Consider the following 15,161-nt stretch of genomic DNA (forward strand, 5'->3'; position numbering starts at 1 on the left):
ACAAAGGCTCTGTAAATCAGGAATATGACCAGTGGCTCTGGAGAACCCGAGCTGGTGATAACAGCCCCACTCCAAACCGTGCCCCTCCGTGCTCCAGGGGGGCTCAACCCCACCAGAAATCAAACCTGGGGCTCCTCAGCTCCCCCCCAGCCCGCCCTGCTCCGGGTGAAACCCCAAAATCCAGGTCCCAGCAGAGGAATCCTGGTGGGTGTGAATTTGGGACGTGACGTGAGCAGATTTAGCCCAAAGATGAAAGCCTCTGCTCTGATGTGCTTATCAAAACACCCCACAAAGAGACTGACATAATTAGGTGACAACTCAGCCCACGGCAGCTCTTTCAACTTGCAGAAATATTTAATCTCCAGTAAGAAAATGTGGTTTCTGAGTATTAAACTGCCAGCCTTCAGCACTGGTGGAGGGACTGACAGCTTATTTGTTAATCAGAGGATGTTTTAGAGCACCTTGGTTAGTGATACTCGCAGGCTGGCAGCAGCCCTGAATTAGCAAAGTTTATTTTAAAACTAGAAATCCAATATATTACCTGACCCGAGCGGATGAGCTTGAGGGATTTAATAACCAGGACGAAGCAGTATTTTAAAAGGAACCCACAGGTGGACAAGGGCTACAAGATCTCTTTCAATCCACTCAATGATCTCAGAGGTTTTTTTCCCAACCTTAAAAATTCTTGATCTTCAGATAAATATGCATTTTAATCCAAACGCAGCCGAGGAGCCCATGGAACTGAAGAACAAACCGAGATTTTTAGGGAGTGTCTCCCTCACAATGAAAGCTTTTCCACAGGCAGGAAACGTTTAAGATAATTGATATTTGTTTACTGGAGGTGTTTAGGCTGGTACTATATTTATGCTGAAAAACACCGTTAAGAAAACGCTCCCCTCGGAATAAATTTGCACTTCCCAACGCGCTGTTGGAAATAATTGAATTTTTGCGGATCAGACAGGTTGTTTTCTTTGAGAAATTCACCAGAAATCTGTTAATTCCTCCCTTAAATGAGACGGGGGAAAGCGCTGAGCACAGATGGCGACCGCGCCTGCAGCGACAGGGACGGAAATATCAATTAATTGCTTTGATATTGGGGCAACAGAGCCCTGAAATGTCACGTTCAGCCACGGGACTGCACTGCCTGGTACCCAGATCCCGAGGGGATGGGGGTGACAGGGCTCTGGAGCACAAGGAGAGTGCTAGATATTAATGTTAAAGATATTAATGCAATGAAGACAGAGGCTGCAGGAACGCTGCTTCCATCCTAAAAAAATACCCAAACACTCAGGAAGGGCCACAGACCCTGAGTAAAGGCCAGGGGTTGTCACCACGAGCAGCTCCATGCCCTGAACAGACCTGCCTTCGAGCCAGCCTGGGCTGGGCAGGGCAGAATTCCCTTCCCAGCCCGTTTTCCACCCTTTAATTCCTGGGAAAATGGGGTTTTACAGCCCCAGAGCCCTGCCTGCTGCTCTCCCCCAGCCTCCCATAGCACAGCCCCAGCTCGGCCGCACGAATTCCACAAGTTTCTTGGAAGCAGATGGCTGGGGAGAGGCAGGGGCGAGGGGAGGCTCCGTCACAAGCCCGACTATTAATAGAGAGCGGAGGATCCGCCCGGCAGCGCTGCCCGGGCGCGGCCCCGGCGCGGGCTCCTCTCTGCATCCCCGGGCCCACAGGACATCCCCAGCCCTGCAGGTGTGTTCAGCATCCCTGTCCCTGCAGGTGTGCTCAGCATCCTTATCCCTGCAGGTGTGTTCAGCATCCCTGTCCCTGCAGGTGTGTTCAGCATCCTTATCCCTGCAGGTGTGTTCAGCATCCTTATCCCTGCAGGTGTGTTCAGCATTCCTGTCCCTGCAGGTGTGTTCAACATCCTTATCCCTACAGGTGTGTTCAACATCCCTGTCCCTGCAGGTGTGTTCAGCATCCCCATCCCTGCAGGTGTGTTCAGCATCCTTGTCCCTGCAGGTGTGTTCAACATCCTTATACCTACAGGTGTGTTCAACATCCTTATCCCTACAGGTGTGTTCAGCATCCTTATCCCTGCAGGTGTGTTCAGCATCCTTATCCCTGCAGGTGTGTTCAGCATTCCCGTCCCTGCAGGTGTGTTCAGCATCCTTATCCCTGCAGGTGTGTTCAGCATCCTTATCCCTGCAGGTGTGTTCAGCATCCCTGTCCCTGCAGGTGTGTTCAGCATCCCTGTCCCTGCAGGTGTGTTCAACATCCTTATCCCTACAGGTGTGTTCAGCATCCTTATCCCTGCAGGTGTGTTCAGCATCCTTATCCCTGCAGGTGTGTCCAGCATTCCCATCCCTGCAGGTGTGTTCAGCATCCTTATCCCTGCAGGTGTGTTCAGCATCCCTGTCCCTGCAGGTGTGTCCAGCATTCCCATCCCTGCAGATGTGTCCAGCATTCCCATCCCTGCAGGTGTGTTCTCCTGCCTCAAACCAGCACAGGTCCACGTTCCCATCCCTGCAGGTGTGTTCTCCTGCCTGAAGCCAGCATAGTCCCCGTGGGTGCTGCCCGCCACCCTCCCTGTGCCCCAAAACACATTTTGGGAGCCATCCTGGAGATCTCCTCGCTGCCAACCACGCCCCGACCCATTTCTCTGCCCGCTCCCCGCTCCTCCCAAAGCCGAGCCCGCGTTTCCATGTGCAGCACCGAGCTCTCCTGCTATTCTGGGCAGACCCCAAACATCTCAGCCCAAAAATAACCGAGGTGCTCCGAGCTGCGAGCCCCGCCAGCGCCAGGGGCGAGGGGCAGGGCTCGGGCTCTGGGGTTTTTCCATGCACTGGTTCCATCCCCACAGTGCCAGGGCCGGCCGCTGCAGCTGGGGTGCTGCAAAGGACACGGTGGGATCCTGACAAGCACATGGAATAGCAATGCATGGAGGAGCTATAAAATATTCAACAGAACATTCCAGCACAAACGTTCACCGTGGAGCTTTGAAAATGGAGCGGGGGGGGGAGGGGGGGGAGCTGAAGAAAAGCTGGGTGTAGCACTAATTATTCCCCAGCTCCTAATTAGTTGCTTGAATTTAAAATATGGATTCAGCTCCACCAGCAGCTCAGCGAGCCCATTGTGCTATTAATACTTCCCTGGCGTGATATGGTTAAAAATACTCACACCCTTTCAAGACAAAATGTGGCTTGGAAGTGTCACGAGGGGAGGAGTTGAGGGATGGAAATCCTCTTAAAGGAGTATGACTTCCCCAATATCAAAGCAACAAAATGAATGGGCTTGTGACGGCCCCCACACTGAGCCTGTTCCCACAAAGAGCAAATGGGAAAAGAATTCTCAGTGCAGAGCTCTTGGGCCACCCAAAATCAAGCAGCTTCCCTGGCAAAGTCAGTGCACGGCCAAATGGGAAGAGTGTTTTATTTCCCAGGAGCTCTCCCGCCTGGGGAACAGGTGGATTTGCAGTTCTCAGGTGCCTGGGTGCTGCAGGCTCACAGCACGAGGCTGAAGTTCTGGCCAAAAGCAGAATTGTGAAGTGCCACCCCCTCCTCACACCCAGGGAATGCAGGAGAACCTGGAGCAGCAGCCAGAGCTGATTTTCCCATGGAATATCTGCAGGTATTTATGGGTGGGATCCATCAGACACTGGAGGCCTCTTCCCACAGGATTTGTGACCCAAGGAAACGAGTCTGGGGTGGGTTTTTTATGGATTTTTTTACTTCAGGCCAGATCTGTGTTCCCACATTTCAGATCCTCTCAGGACGAGGAGCAGCTCCCCTCCTGTCTGCACTGACAGTTCCACATCCAAATGGGTTAATTCCTGCTCCCATCCCCTGGAATCTCAGCAATACCAGCATGGAAACAATCCCTGCACTTCACATTTGCCCCGTGCTTTCTGATCCCTTTTTTTCCCTACCAATTTGAGCCCGTAATAGATCAATACATAAATCAAAAGACAAAAGAACCTGACACATCCACTGTGGCTGGGAGAACAGACCAAGCCAGAATTTCTGGTGGAAAAACATCCATCTTTTATACAACAAACCAGCAATCTGCTGCTCCAGGCCAAAATCAACACCCTGAGAGGCATGCTGGCTCGTGTGATGGGCAACAAAAGGGCTTTGTTTTAATTAAATTAAAAATAAATAACCCCCCCCAAAACAACCCCCAGCCAAGGCCTTGTGTGGTGAATGATGTCAGAGGGTCGTGTCTGACAGGAGGGGATGAGACAGCCTGAAGGGGTTTGGGGACTCTGGTGTCACCCAGAGAGGGCTGTTGGCAGTCTCAGCAGCAGGTTCTGGGGTGAAAATATGAGCTAAAGGGTTAAAAAGGAGGATCTGGGGTCTCCTGCTCACCCAGCTCCCCACTGTCCTCTCCATCACGCTGGGGGGAAAGGCAGGAGCATCCACGGGCTGAGCTCAGCCTGTCCTTCCTAACATGGGGGAAAGCTGGAGCCCACCCAAAATGCATCATCCCAATCTGTCCCAGTGGCTTTTTCAGAGCAGAGACACCTCACAATCCTCTTCTCTCCCTCAGTTTCCCTCCTCAGCCCTTTTCCCCCCTGTTTATTCAGGAATCCTCCCTGGGGTAGCAAGAGGTGGCTCCAGCCCAAAATGGGGCTTCTTCTGCAGAGGGAAAACTGCTGGAAAATCCAACTGTGCCTCAAGACCCCCTTGGGTGCTGCTGGCTGAGGGCACAGGAGCCCTCCTGGCCGTGGTGGTGCACTTTGGAGGGCAGGGAGTGGGGAGAGCACCGAGCCTGCAGCTCGGAGCTGCTGCAGATCCTCCTGCAGGGTCTGTCCTGCCCCAGCGCCCAGCGTGGGAGGAACGTGGGGAGATTTAAATGTGGAGCTGAATCCCTCGTGACTGGGAGCATCCAGGCTCCTCAGCTCAAGGATGAGATAATAAAAATTCACTCCAGGGAAACTTGATTTTCCTTCGGGATCTCACCCAGAGCAATGCTGTGATTTTTCCAGTGGAAAAAAAAAAACAGCATGAGAGGGAGTGAATCCTCACCAACCAAAGGGATTTAGGGAATTCTGCTCAAGGAGGTGCTGCCTGGGGTTGGGGTTGGGGTTGGGGCAGCAATGCACCTGTGTCCAGGCTGGTCTTTGGGGCTGGACACTGAACCCCAGAGCTCCCACTGGGCTCAGCTGGGAGGGCCCTGCACCTCCACGGGCTGTTGGGAATCCAGGCCTCGCTATATTCCTTAAAAACACATAAAAAATGGGGAAAAAAATACCCAACACAAACCACGAGAGCCTTACGGTAATTACAATGAGGTTTAACACGAGTCTGGATTTGCATTAATTAAATCAACAGGGAAGCTCCAGTTGAGCAAATGAGGTTTTCTGTAGATGGCAGCGAGGGCTGGAGCTGGGAACGCGGGTTTGCTGCAGGGATCTGCCCTGGAAGGGGTGGGCGGGAGGAGAAGGAGACTCTGGGCCGTGAGGAGCTGTGCTGACACTGTGGGATTTCAGATTTCAGTGGGAAGCTTTGGTGGGAGAGAGCAGAGAAGCCGTGGGGATAAGGAATGTGTCCATTCATACCCCAGCCATGCTGCAGGCACAGCTGTGAGGGGAATATCAATGGGCAGCGCCGTTTGTTTTGTTTGGGGTTGAGTTTTTTTTTTAATTTTTAAAGCTGTGGGTTTGAATACAGGAGCAGGGCAGACACACTGGAACGCTTGGCTGGAAGGGAACCCTTCCAGCATCCCTTGGGGCTGCCATCCTGCAGGTGAGGGCTGACCCCCCAAAGGAACGGGGCTGGTGTTTCCTCCCCACATCCCTGAGAAACAAAATCCCTCTGGGTTTAGGGGTGTAAAACCCCAGAGTTCACATCCAAACCCCAACCTCTGAGCCGGTGCTGGAGGCAGATCACATCCTGGGCTAACCTTTAACTCCTGCTTTGTGCCACAAAACCTGCCGGTGTGGCCCGGGCAGCCTGCAGCAGCCCGGGACACCCAGAGAGCCCCGATCTGTCCCTGGGAATGACCCCAGGCCCAGCAGAGCCGTCCCGGCCAGCCGGGGTGTGGGGATGTGCTGGCTCTGGGCTGGGACAGGGTTAATTTTGGTGCAAAGGCCGGGCCAGGGCCGTGTTTGGGTTTGTGCTGAACGCAGGGCTGATAACACAAAGATGTTTTGTTGTGTCTGAGCAGCCTTTGAACAGTGCCAAGGCCTTTCCTGCTCCTCGTGTCACCCCCAGGGACCAGGCTGGGGGTGCACAGGGAGCTGGGAGGGGACACAGCTGGGACAGGCGACCCCGACCGACCCCGGGGATGTCCCAGACCATGCTCAGGATAGAAACCAGGAGGAAGGGGGGGACACTGGGAGTGATGGGCTTGTCTTCCCAGCTCACCTTCGGCAGTGACTGAACCCCTAGGAATGAATTCCTGGGAATGAATCCCTGCCCATGGGAAGGAGGGGATGAATTCCTGGCTTCCCCCTGCTTGCGCGCACAGCTTTTGCTTTCCCTATTAAACTGCCTTTATCTCAGCCCACAGGTTTCCTCCGCTTTGTGGTTCTCTCCCCATCCCAGCGGCTGCCTGGGGCTGGGATTGGAGCATTCCAGGGACAACCTTCCCGTGAGCTCCGCCGGGATTTGTGCCGCATCCCGCCGGCTGGAGCGGAGCCGGGAGCACGGAGCGCCCGGGAGGGAGCGCTCCGAGGAGGCGGCTCCGGGCTGGATTCAGAGCGGGTGCCGTGAGCCGGTGGACGGGGAGAACGCCCTGCGAGGGCTCCCGCACCACGCACCCCACAGAGCACAGAGGGAGGAGGGTGTCTGCCCTGCCCCAGCGGCCTCGGGGCTTTTTGGATCTCTTTTCTGGCAGGATTTTTCTTCAGAGGCACAAAACCGCCGTGGGAGTGTGGTGGTGGCAGCTCTGGAGCGGGGAGCAGAGGGATGGAGAGGAGGATCCTGCCTGCTCCCCTGCTCCCCCGCCTCCACGGGCACCGGGGAGGGGAATGAGCACCCCGAGAGCCGAAGGGTTAATGCCAGAGCCCCCTGAGCAGAGCCGGTGGCTGCCACCCCCTCCCGAAGGCCTTTACATAAGAGCCCTGCAGAGCTCCCAGCCTGTCTCAGCCGTGCCGCCGCCGATGCCGGCAGGAAAATGGGATTTGGTTTCTGCACCAGTCGCTGCCTCTCAGCGCTCAGCCGGGACCTGTCGGGCTCTGCGCGTCCTCCCCGGCTCGGCCGCTGCATTCGTCACATCCAGCGACCTTGAACGTCCCCCAGCCACCCCAGCACAGCCCTGTCCCCGCGGGCCGCCACTCCCCGGCCTGAGCCCAGGGCTAGAAACGCTGCTTTAGGCGTAAAACACTGAAACATTCATATCTGAAAGGCTTAAAAGCAGCAGGGTGCTGTGGTTGTGTTCACATCAGTCCTTTGTGTGTCACTGGGGAGCGGAGGAGACGTTGAAAGACGATGTCGTGTCAGCTCAGGATGTCCCCACTGCTCAGGGATGTCCCCACTGCTGAGGGATGTCCCCACTGCTGAGGGATGTACCCTCTGCTGAGGCATGGCCCCACTGCTGAGGGATGTCCCCACTGCTCAGGGATGTCCCACTGCTCAGGGATGTCCCCACTGCTCAGGGATGTCCCCACTGCTCAGGGATGTCCCCACTGCTGAGGGATGGCCCCACTGCTCAGGGATGTCCCCACTGCTGAGGGATGGCCCCACTGCTCAGGGATGGCCCCACTGCTCAGGGATGTCCCTCTACTGAGGGATGTCCCACTGCTGTGCCTTCCCCCCGGCCACCCTGGAGCACCCCCAGCCCCAGAGCTCGTCCTTCCCGCAGTGCCAGGCAGGTGAGGACGCTGCCGCCACGGTGACACCAATACCTCCGGCACTGGCGCTGCTTTTCCATCCCCTCCTCCCCTGGGAACGGGCTCTGCTGGCGCTGTGTCACCCGCTGTCGCCTGCAGCTCCTCTCCGGGACGGCAGGGGACGGAGCCGCCGCCACCAGCGCGGTGTCCCCCAGGAGGGCGGCGGGGACAAGGGGGACAGACGGAGCGGCTGCTCCCGCTCCTCTCCCAGCCCAGGATAAATCCCTGCAGCTCCCCCGGCTCCAGCCCTTCCTCGGGATGGCTGAGGACCGGACACCCCGCAAAAAGCGCCCCTGACATCTCCGGTGTGGCCCGGGATGTGCAGCAGGTGCTTCCAAAGCTTTATTGCCACTGCCAGCACGTCCCTGTTGGCAGCAGCGCCGCTGCCCGTGCTGCACAGCCAGGCTGGGCTGTTTTCCTTCCGATCCCATCCCCACCCCATCCCCACCCCATCCCATCCCCATTCCCATCCCCATCCCCATCCCCATCCCCATCCCCATCCCCATCCCCATCCCCATCCCCACCCCATCCCCATCCCCATCCCCATCCCCATCCCCATTCCCATCCCCATCCCCATCCCCATCTCCATCCTCCCCCATCCCCATCTCCACCCCATCCTCATCCCCATCTCCACCCCATCCTCATCCCCATCCCCACCCCATCCCCATCCCCATCCCCAACCCATCCCCATCTCCATCCTCCCCCATCCCCATCCCCACCCCATCCCCATCCCCACCCCATCCCCATCCCCATCCCCATCCCCATCCCATCCCCATCCTCATCCCCATCCCCACCCCATCCCCATCCCCATCCCCATCCCCACCCCATCCCCATCCCCATCCCCATCCCCATCCCCATCCCCATCCCCACCCCATCCCCATCCCCATCCCCATCCCATCCCCACCCCATCCCCATCCCATCCCCACCCCATCCTCATCCCCATCCCCATCTCCACCCCATCCCATCCCCACCCCATCCTCATCCCCATCCCCATCTCCACCCCATCCTCATCCCCATCCCCATCCCCACCCCATCCCCATCCCCATCCCCATCCCCATCCCCATCCCCATCCCCATCCCCACCCCATCCCCATCCCCATCCCCATCCCACCCCATCCCCATCCCCATCCCCATCCCACCCCATCCCCATCCCCATCCCCATCCCCACCCCATCCCCATCCCCATCCCCATCCCACCCCATCCCCATCCCCATCCCCATCCCCACCCCATCCCCATCCCCATCCCACAGCCCTGCGCTGCTGGGGTGCTCAGAGGCTCCTCCTTCCTGTCAGCCTGCTGAAAGCCATCCTCCTTCTTTCCCCCTGCAGAGTTTAGGCGTGGAGTCAGCCGTCTGCACGGCTTTGCAGGACAATTATGGGATTTTCCTTGCCCTCGTGCTTGCAGCCCTGATGCTGCACCTCTTTCAGCCATGGTTGAACCACCCCCAACCCACAGCGAAGCTGGGGATGGTCTTTAAAGGCCCTCCCAGCCCACCCCCCGCCGTGGTTTTATTACTTTGCAACAGCCAACTCAGCCTTTATCCCTGGGGATTTTATTCTCTCAGCCCCACAGCCCTCAGCGCAGGCACAGGAGCAGGGAGGGCTCTGCTGGCACATTCCCTGAGCAGCTTGGGCACCACGAGCACTGTCCCCAGCTCCTCCTGCCCTTCCTGGCTCCTCCATTCCGGGCAAGAAGGAGTCACTTTCCCAGTCCCCAGCTCCCAGCAGGGCCCTCGGAGCAGCTACAGGTGTGAGCGGCCGAACGGCGCATCCGGAGCCACCGAGTCCCCAACACCTTCCAGGAGCTCGTCCCACTGTCCAAACTGCTCCTGCAGCTCTGCACGGGGCACAGGCGGTGACAGGGTTACCACAGCCTCCCCTCCGGGTGACAGGGCTACCACAGCCTCCCCTCCAGGTGGCAGGGCTACCACAGCCTCCCCTCCGGGTGACAGGGCTACCACAGCCTCCCCTCTGGGTGACAGGGCTACCACAGCCTCCCCTCCGGGTGACAGGGCTACCACAGCCTCCCCTCCGGGTGACAGGGCAACCACAGCCTCGCCAGGAGCCACCAAGGGGCAGCCACTGCACCCCTGTGCTTTGGGAAGCACCAGCCCCAAGCCCCACAGCCCCACAGCCCCACAGCCCCCACAAAACCAGGGAGCTCTCGTGCCCCCCAAGCCCCCACCCTGGGCCGTACTGAGGTGCCTCTGCAGGAAGGCCAGAGCCGCCCGGCTGGTGATGGCCAGAGCCTTGTAGGGGTCCAGAGTCCCCCTCCTGCTGAAGATGAGGCTGAAGAGCTTCCCAGGGAGGAAGGCAAAGTCGGTCTGGTCCTCGTGCACGGTTCCCCTGGAAAGGGAAGGGATGTGCGTCAGTGGGACGTGCAGCAGGACCCAGAGGTTTTCCTGCTGGGACACCCACAGGTGCTCCCTGCAGAGGGTGGGTGCCAGCCCCTGGCTCACAGCACGGTCACAATCCTCGTCTGGCTGTTTCTGGAGCTCAACCTCTTCATTTTGGCAACGCTCTCCGGAGTCTGGAACTTCTCGGTGTTGATGAAGAGCACGGGCTTGGGCACCTCCGGGTACAACAGGTTCTCCAGAGGGAACATCCAGGCATCCAGAGCCACGGCACACCTGGAGCAGGACAGGCACCACCACGGCTCCCCTTCCCACCAGGACGACCCCGTGTCCCCGGAGCCTCTGCAGCTCCTCGTCCCTGCCTTACCCAAAGCTGGGCTCCTTCACCAAGGCCAGCACCGCTGTCACCCCCCCAAAGGAATGGCCCATGACGGCCACTTTGGTCAGATCAAGGTTGTCCTGCAAAAGGGAGAGGGCTGAGGAGTCTGAGCCCAGACCTCAGGGCTGGAGGTCTCTGATTAGGGAAGAAAAAGCCAAGGGAAGATCAGCAGAGACTCCCTGGAAGGGGGAATGCCGTGTCCCACGGCTGGTGTGATGGGCTCTGGCTGCCCGGTGCCCACAGCGGAGGAGCCGAGGGGCGCGAGGCTGGGGCTCTGCACGGACCAGGAGTGCCAGGAGGAAAAGTCTCGGGCAGCCAGGAGTTATCCTGCCACCAAGGGGCACCCAGAGCCCCCCCAGGCAGAGCCAGGTACCTTCAGCACGGAGAGATCCCAGTCCTGGTGGAGGATGTTGGGGGCAGCCCTGCCGCCGGTGATGCCCTGGAAGAGCCGCAGTGCCCGCACGCACTCCTGCGCTCTCTGGTGCACCTGGAACCATCAGCCCTTCCCTGGTGAACCCAGCTCCTCCAGCCCACAGATCTGGGCCAGACCTTCCCACCAGTGCCCACCCAGGCCCGTTCCTTCAGTGCTTCTCTCCCATGGGGCTCTCCCTGAATTGCAACAAACGCCAAAGCAGGCGCGAGGCAGCAGTGCTGCGGCTCCCACGGGGTACAGCACGTTTATTGGGATGATCTCCTTGTGGTGTCTGCTCTTAATTCAGTTAATCTGGCAGCAGACGGCTGCAGAGGACCAAAAGTCTCTGCTCTGGGAGGAAGAAGAGGAGGGAGAGCCTGGGATCCTCACCAACTGCCCCCCAGCCAAGCCAACCCCTGCTCCAAACCCTCACAGGGACCCCAGAACCCCTAACCCAGGAGCAAACCTGGGTGTCCCCCTAAAAACCAGCTTGGGGGCACCACCCAGGAGCATCCTAAAATCCCAAATGATTCAGGGAGAAGATGCCCTGACTTGGAGCCACTTTGAGGCCACGTCCTTGGCTGCCCTAAGGACACCGGTGCTGCTGTCTGTGCACATTTAAGGTGACAGGTGACAAAAAACTCCAATGAAAACCTCTCTCCTGCTCCCTGCAACACAGAAAATGCCATAACGGAGATTGACCTGGCAACTATTTCCTTCTATTACTTATTTCTCTTTCTCCCTCACCACTTCTGCTCGTGGGTACAGGAGAACTGTTTCCCTTTTCTGTGCAATGTGCCATGAGGCAGAGCACACACAAAAATAACAGGCTGGGAGGTGATTTAAGGCTGCCAAAAGCACCTCCGTTCCTAGAGAGCTTTTCCACGACTAATCTTCACTTGCTGTTGTCCTTTTAAATGAGGCAGAAACAAACAGAGGGGGGGAACTTGGCTCAGCAGGAAACCTTCCTGCTCCCCAGCAAGCAGCTGTCCGGGATAATCCCAGAGAGACAAAAATCCGAGTGGGAACAAACCCGGCAGCTGGTGCAGAGCTGGGCTGGGCACAGAGTCCTGTTCTCCCCAGGGCATGGGGGACATTATCCAGGGCCTTGACAAAACCCAGCCTGGCTCCTGCCAGGGTCAGCTGGAGCCGGACAGACGGACCCCAGGAAACGGAAACAGACTGAACAGATTTTTCTCATCTCCGAGGAGAAAGCTCAGCCCCAGCACTGTGGCAATACAGGATTGGGAAGAGCATCCCCAGGGATGCTCTGGCTTGCAGGAGGAATTTCAGTCCTCCCCTCTGCCCACCCTGGACCCCCCGCCCTGGTACCTGCTTGTTTCGGAAATAAAACTCCTTCTGCCCTCGGGGCACGCGTTGGAAGGGGATCCACTCCTCCCTCCCAGCCTCTGCCGTGCAGAAATAGGTGGTGGCAGCAGAGTGGTCCCTGTGGGGGCGGGAGGGAAAGGCAGTTCCCCCCAGGGCACAACGTCCCACCAGCCCCAGCACGAACTTGGTGGGGACCTGGGCACCCACCTGTGCTCCAGCGCTGCCACCACGAAGCCCCAGGACGCCAGCTCTGCGCAGATTGAAGAGTACAAGGTCCTGGAAGGGAGATGGGAGCAGAGGGCTCAGGGCAGGTCTGAGTGGGGCTGTGGAGGGCCCCCCACATCCCTGTCTCAGCCCTGCTCAGGGCTCACGTTACCGAAAGGCTCCCAGGCCGTGGGAGAAGATGATCAGGGGGTACCCACCGCTGCGGGGCTCGAGGGGCCCATTCCAGCTGACCGGGACTGTGCAGGAGCCTGCAGGGAGGAGAAACCCCCAGGAACGGGGGGACACGGGCAGGGGGTCCCACAGGTCCCTGCTCAGCCCCAGCTCTGCCTGCAGCACCCAGGCACAGGGGAGGGCTTGAACCCCACCGGGGGAAGGGTCCCTAAGGAGCGGGGAGCCCCCAGGGTGGGGATGGGGGGTGTCCCCCCTCACCGATGGCGATGCCGAGCAGGGCGGAGCACCAGCGGCGGCCGAGGGTGACATCGGCCAGGCCCCCGCAGTACTCGGGGCGCGGGACCCAGAGCGGCTCCGTGGCCCCGGCCCGGGGCAGGCACGGGTAGAAGAGGCGGAGGAAGAGCCCCTGAGGGAGGCAAAGAAGGGGGACAGCACAGACGATGGTGGCCACGTCCAAAACCAGCTGGCTGCAGCCACTTTGCTCTGCAGGGAAGCCTGTCCCTGTGCCCATCCTTATCCCTGTGCCCACCCCCGTACCTGCCGCGTGTGGCCCACCATGACATCCGTGCAGCCCACCTGGTGGGGTCCCTGCCCCGGGGGCAGCGCCAGCATCCCCCCCATGCTGCCGCAGCCGAGCCTGGGCGGAGACACGGGGTCAGTGTCTGTCCCCCACCCCAGGGACCCCAACCCGCTCCCTCCTCCTTTCCCTACCCCTCTCCCGTTGCCCAGACCCCGGGCAGCAAGCACAGCGACCCCCAGTTCCACCCCTGCCCTTGATTTCCCAGGGCACAGCCCCTCGGGGATGCTCAGGGATGAGATCCCCCCGTTCCTCTCCCGGGACTGCGATCGCGGGACGGCCCCACGGGCACCCTGCTGAGGGTCCTGTCCCCCCGCGGGGACAGGGGGCTGGGGCACAGGGGTCAGTGCGGGGCTGGCACCCCCGGCAGGACGGGACCCCGCACCCCGCAGTGCCGAACTACAGCTTCCAGCAGCGCCCGGGGCTGCGGAACCACACCTCCCAGTATGGCCCCGGCCCGGGACCACAGCTCCCAGTATGCGCTGGGAGCCCGGACTACACCTCCCAGTACGCGCAGCTGGACTACAGGTCCCAGCGCTTCCCAGCGCCCGTGCCGGAGCCGTCCCTGCCGCTCCCAGCGCTCCCCCCAGCGCCCCCAGTCTCCATCGCAGCTCCCAGTTGTCCCCCAGTTCCCTGTGACCCCCAGCTCCCGGTGCTGACGGTTCCCACTGCTCCCCGCAGCCCCCCGTGCCTCCCAGTTCCACCCCAAAAGCTCCCAGTGCTCCCCAAACCCTCCCAGTGCCCCCACCTCGAGCTCCTCTGCAGCTCCAGTGCCCCGCCCAAGCTCCCAGGGCTCTCCCAGCTCCAAATTTCCCTCTGTGCCCTCCCAGCTCCCAGCAACAACTGCCCAGTACCTCCCAGTATCCCCCTCCCCGCACACACCAGTACAGCGGCTCACAGCTCCCAGCACGCCCCAGTGAACTCTGCCCTACAGCTCCCAGTGCCTCCCGTGCTCGTGGACTTCAGCTCCCAGTGACACCAGTACAGGACACGGCTCCCGGTGTGACCAGCACGAAATCACAGCTCCCAGTGACACCAGTACAGGACACGGCTCCCGGTGTCACCAGCACGAAACCACAGCTCCCAGTGACACCAGTACAGGACACGGCTCCCGGTGTCACCCCCACAAAATCACAGCTCCCAGTGACACCAGTACAGGACACGGCTCCCGGTGTCACCCCCACGAAACCACAGCTCCCAGTGCCCCCAGTCCCGGGCACAACTCCAGTCCCCCCATGGCAGCCGTGGCCCCTCCGTGGGGGCCGTGGGGGGCAGTGCCCGTGGGCAGCACCCCAAGCCCAGGGCTGCCCTGTCCGTGTCCGTACCCAGCCAAGTTCCTGTCCCCGGGACTGTCCCCCTGTCCCCCCCAGAGGCCAGCGGTGCTCTGGGGCTCTCGCTGCCCATCCCCACGTTCCCTGTCCTCTGTTTAATCCTCTTTCTGGAGCTAAAGCGGCCCCTGGTCCCCAGTAATCCCCTCGCGGCCGGGGATTAATTCCCTGCGGGGCCGAGCCAGCCAGGCTGGCAAATAAATACCCAAAGATTTGGTGAAAACCGTCTCTACCAAGCTCCCACACTCGCAGCCCCACTCCAGGCTCCCCTGGGTGACTGGGGAAACTGAGGCACGCGCTGGGCGCTGGACAGAGCCCTGGGATTGCCACTGTCTGTGTCGCCCGGGTCCCTGGGGCTGGGGCAGTGAGAGGGGACCGCAGCCCCTGCCCTCAGCCATCGAACCAGCCGCAGGCGGAGGCTGGCCGGGCTGTCACACCCGTGGCCGGCATCCAGCGCTCCGGTCCCGGCTTGCCCGGCCGGCGGGGCAGGGCGAGGGCGGCTGCCGTGGCCGCGGATGCCGGGACGGGGTGGGAGAGACGAGCCCCGACCTGTCCGTGCTGCCGGGCCCAGCCCACGCCCGGTTCGGGGAATGGGGTCAGCCCCCCCAGCA

General features: G+C 60.1%; 1 protein-coding gene across 4 annotated transcripts; it reads right to left on the minus strand.

The window, feature by feature from the left end:
• Positions 1-9,438: 9,438 nt before the first annotated feature.
• On the minus strand, positions 9,439-13,305 carry PAFAH2 (platelet activating factor acetylhydrolase 2). 4 transcript variants are annotated; one of them, XM_068172825.1, is made up of 10 exons: positions 13,183-13,305; positions 12,904-13,051; positions 12,626-12,722; positions 12,457-12,525; positions 12,253-12,367; positions 10,882-10,995; positions 10,500-10,588; positions 10,235-10,408; positions 9,973-10,121; positions 9,439-9,612 (listed from the first exon to the last, which is right to left on the minus strand). In XM_068172825.1, exons 1-10 carry the CDS (start codon positions 13,264-13,266, stop codon positions 9,518-9,520), a joined length of 1,134 nt encoding a protein of 377 aa, XP_068028926.1. In that variant the 5' UTR covers positions 13,267-13,305; the 3' UTR covers positions 9,439-9,517. The 4 variants fall into 4 exon arrangements, with proteins under 4 accessions (XP_068028926.1, XP_068028925.1, XP_068028929.1 ...); XM_068172824.1 differs by having other exon boundaries at positions 10,235-10,405; positions 10,497-10,588; XM_068172828.1 differs by lacking the exon at positions 10,882-10,995.
• Between the last annotated feature and the right edge of the window lie 1,856 nt (positions 13,306-15,161).

This window comes from Anomalospiza imberbis, chromosome 25 (genome assembly GCF_031753505.1).
Source record: "Anomalospiza imberbis isolate Cuckoo-Finch-1a 21T00152 chromosome 25, ASM3175350v1, whole genome shotgun sequence".
NCBI lineage: Eukaryota > Metazoa > Chordata > Aves > Passeriformes > Viduidae > Anomalospiza > Anomalospiza imberbis.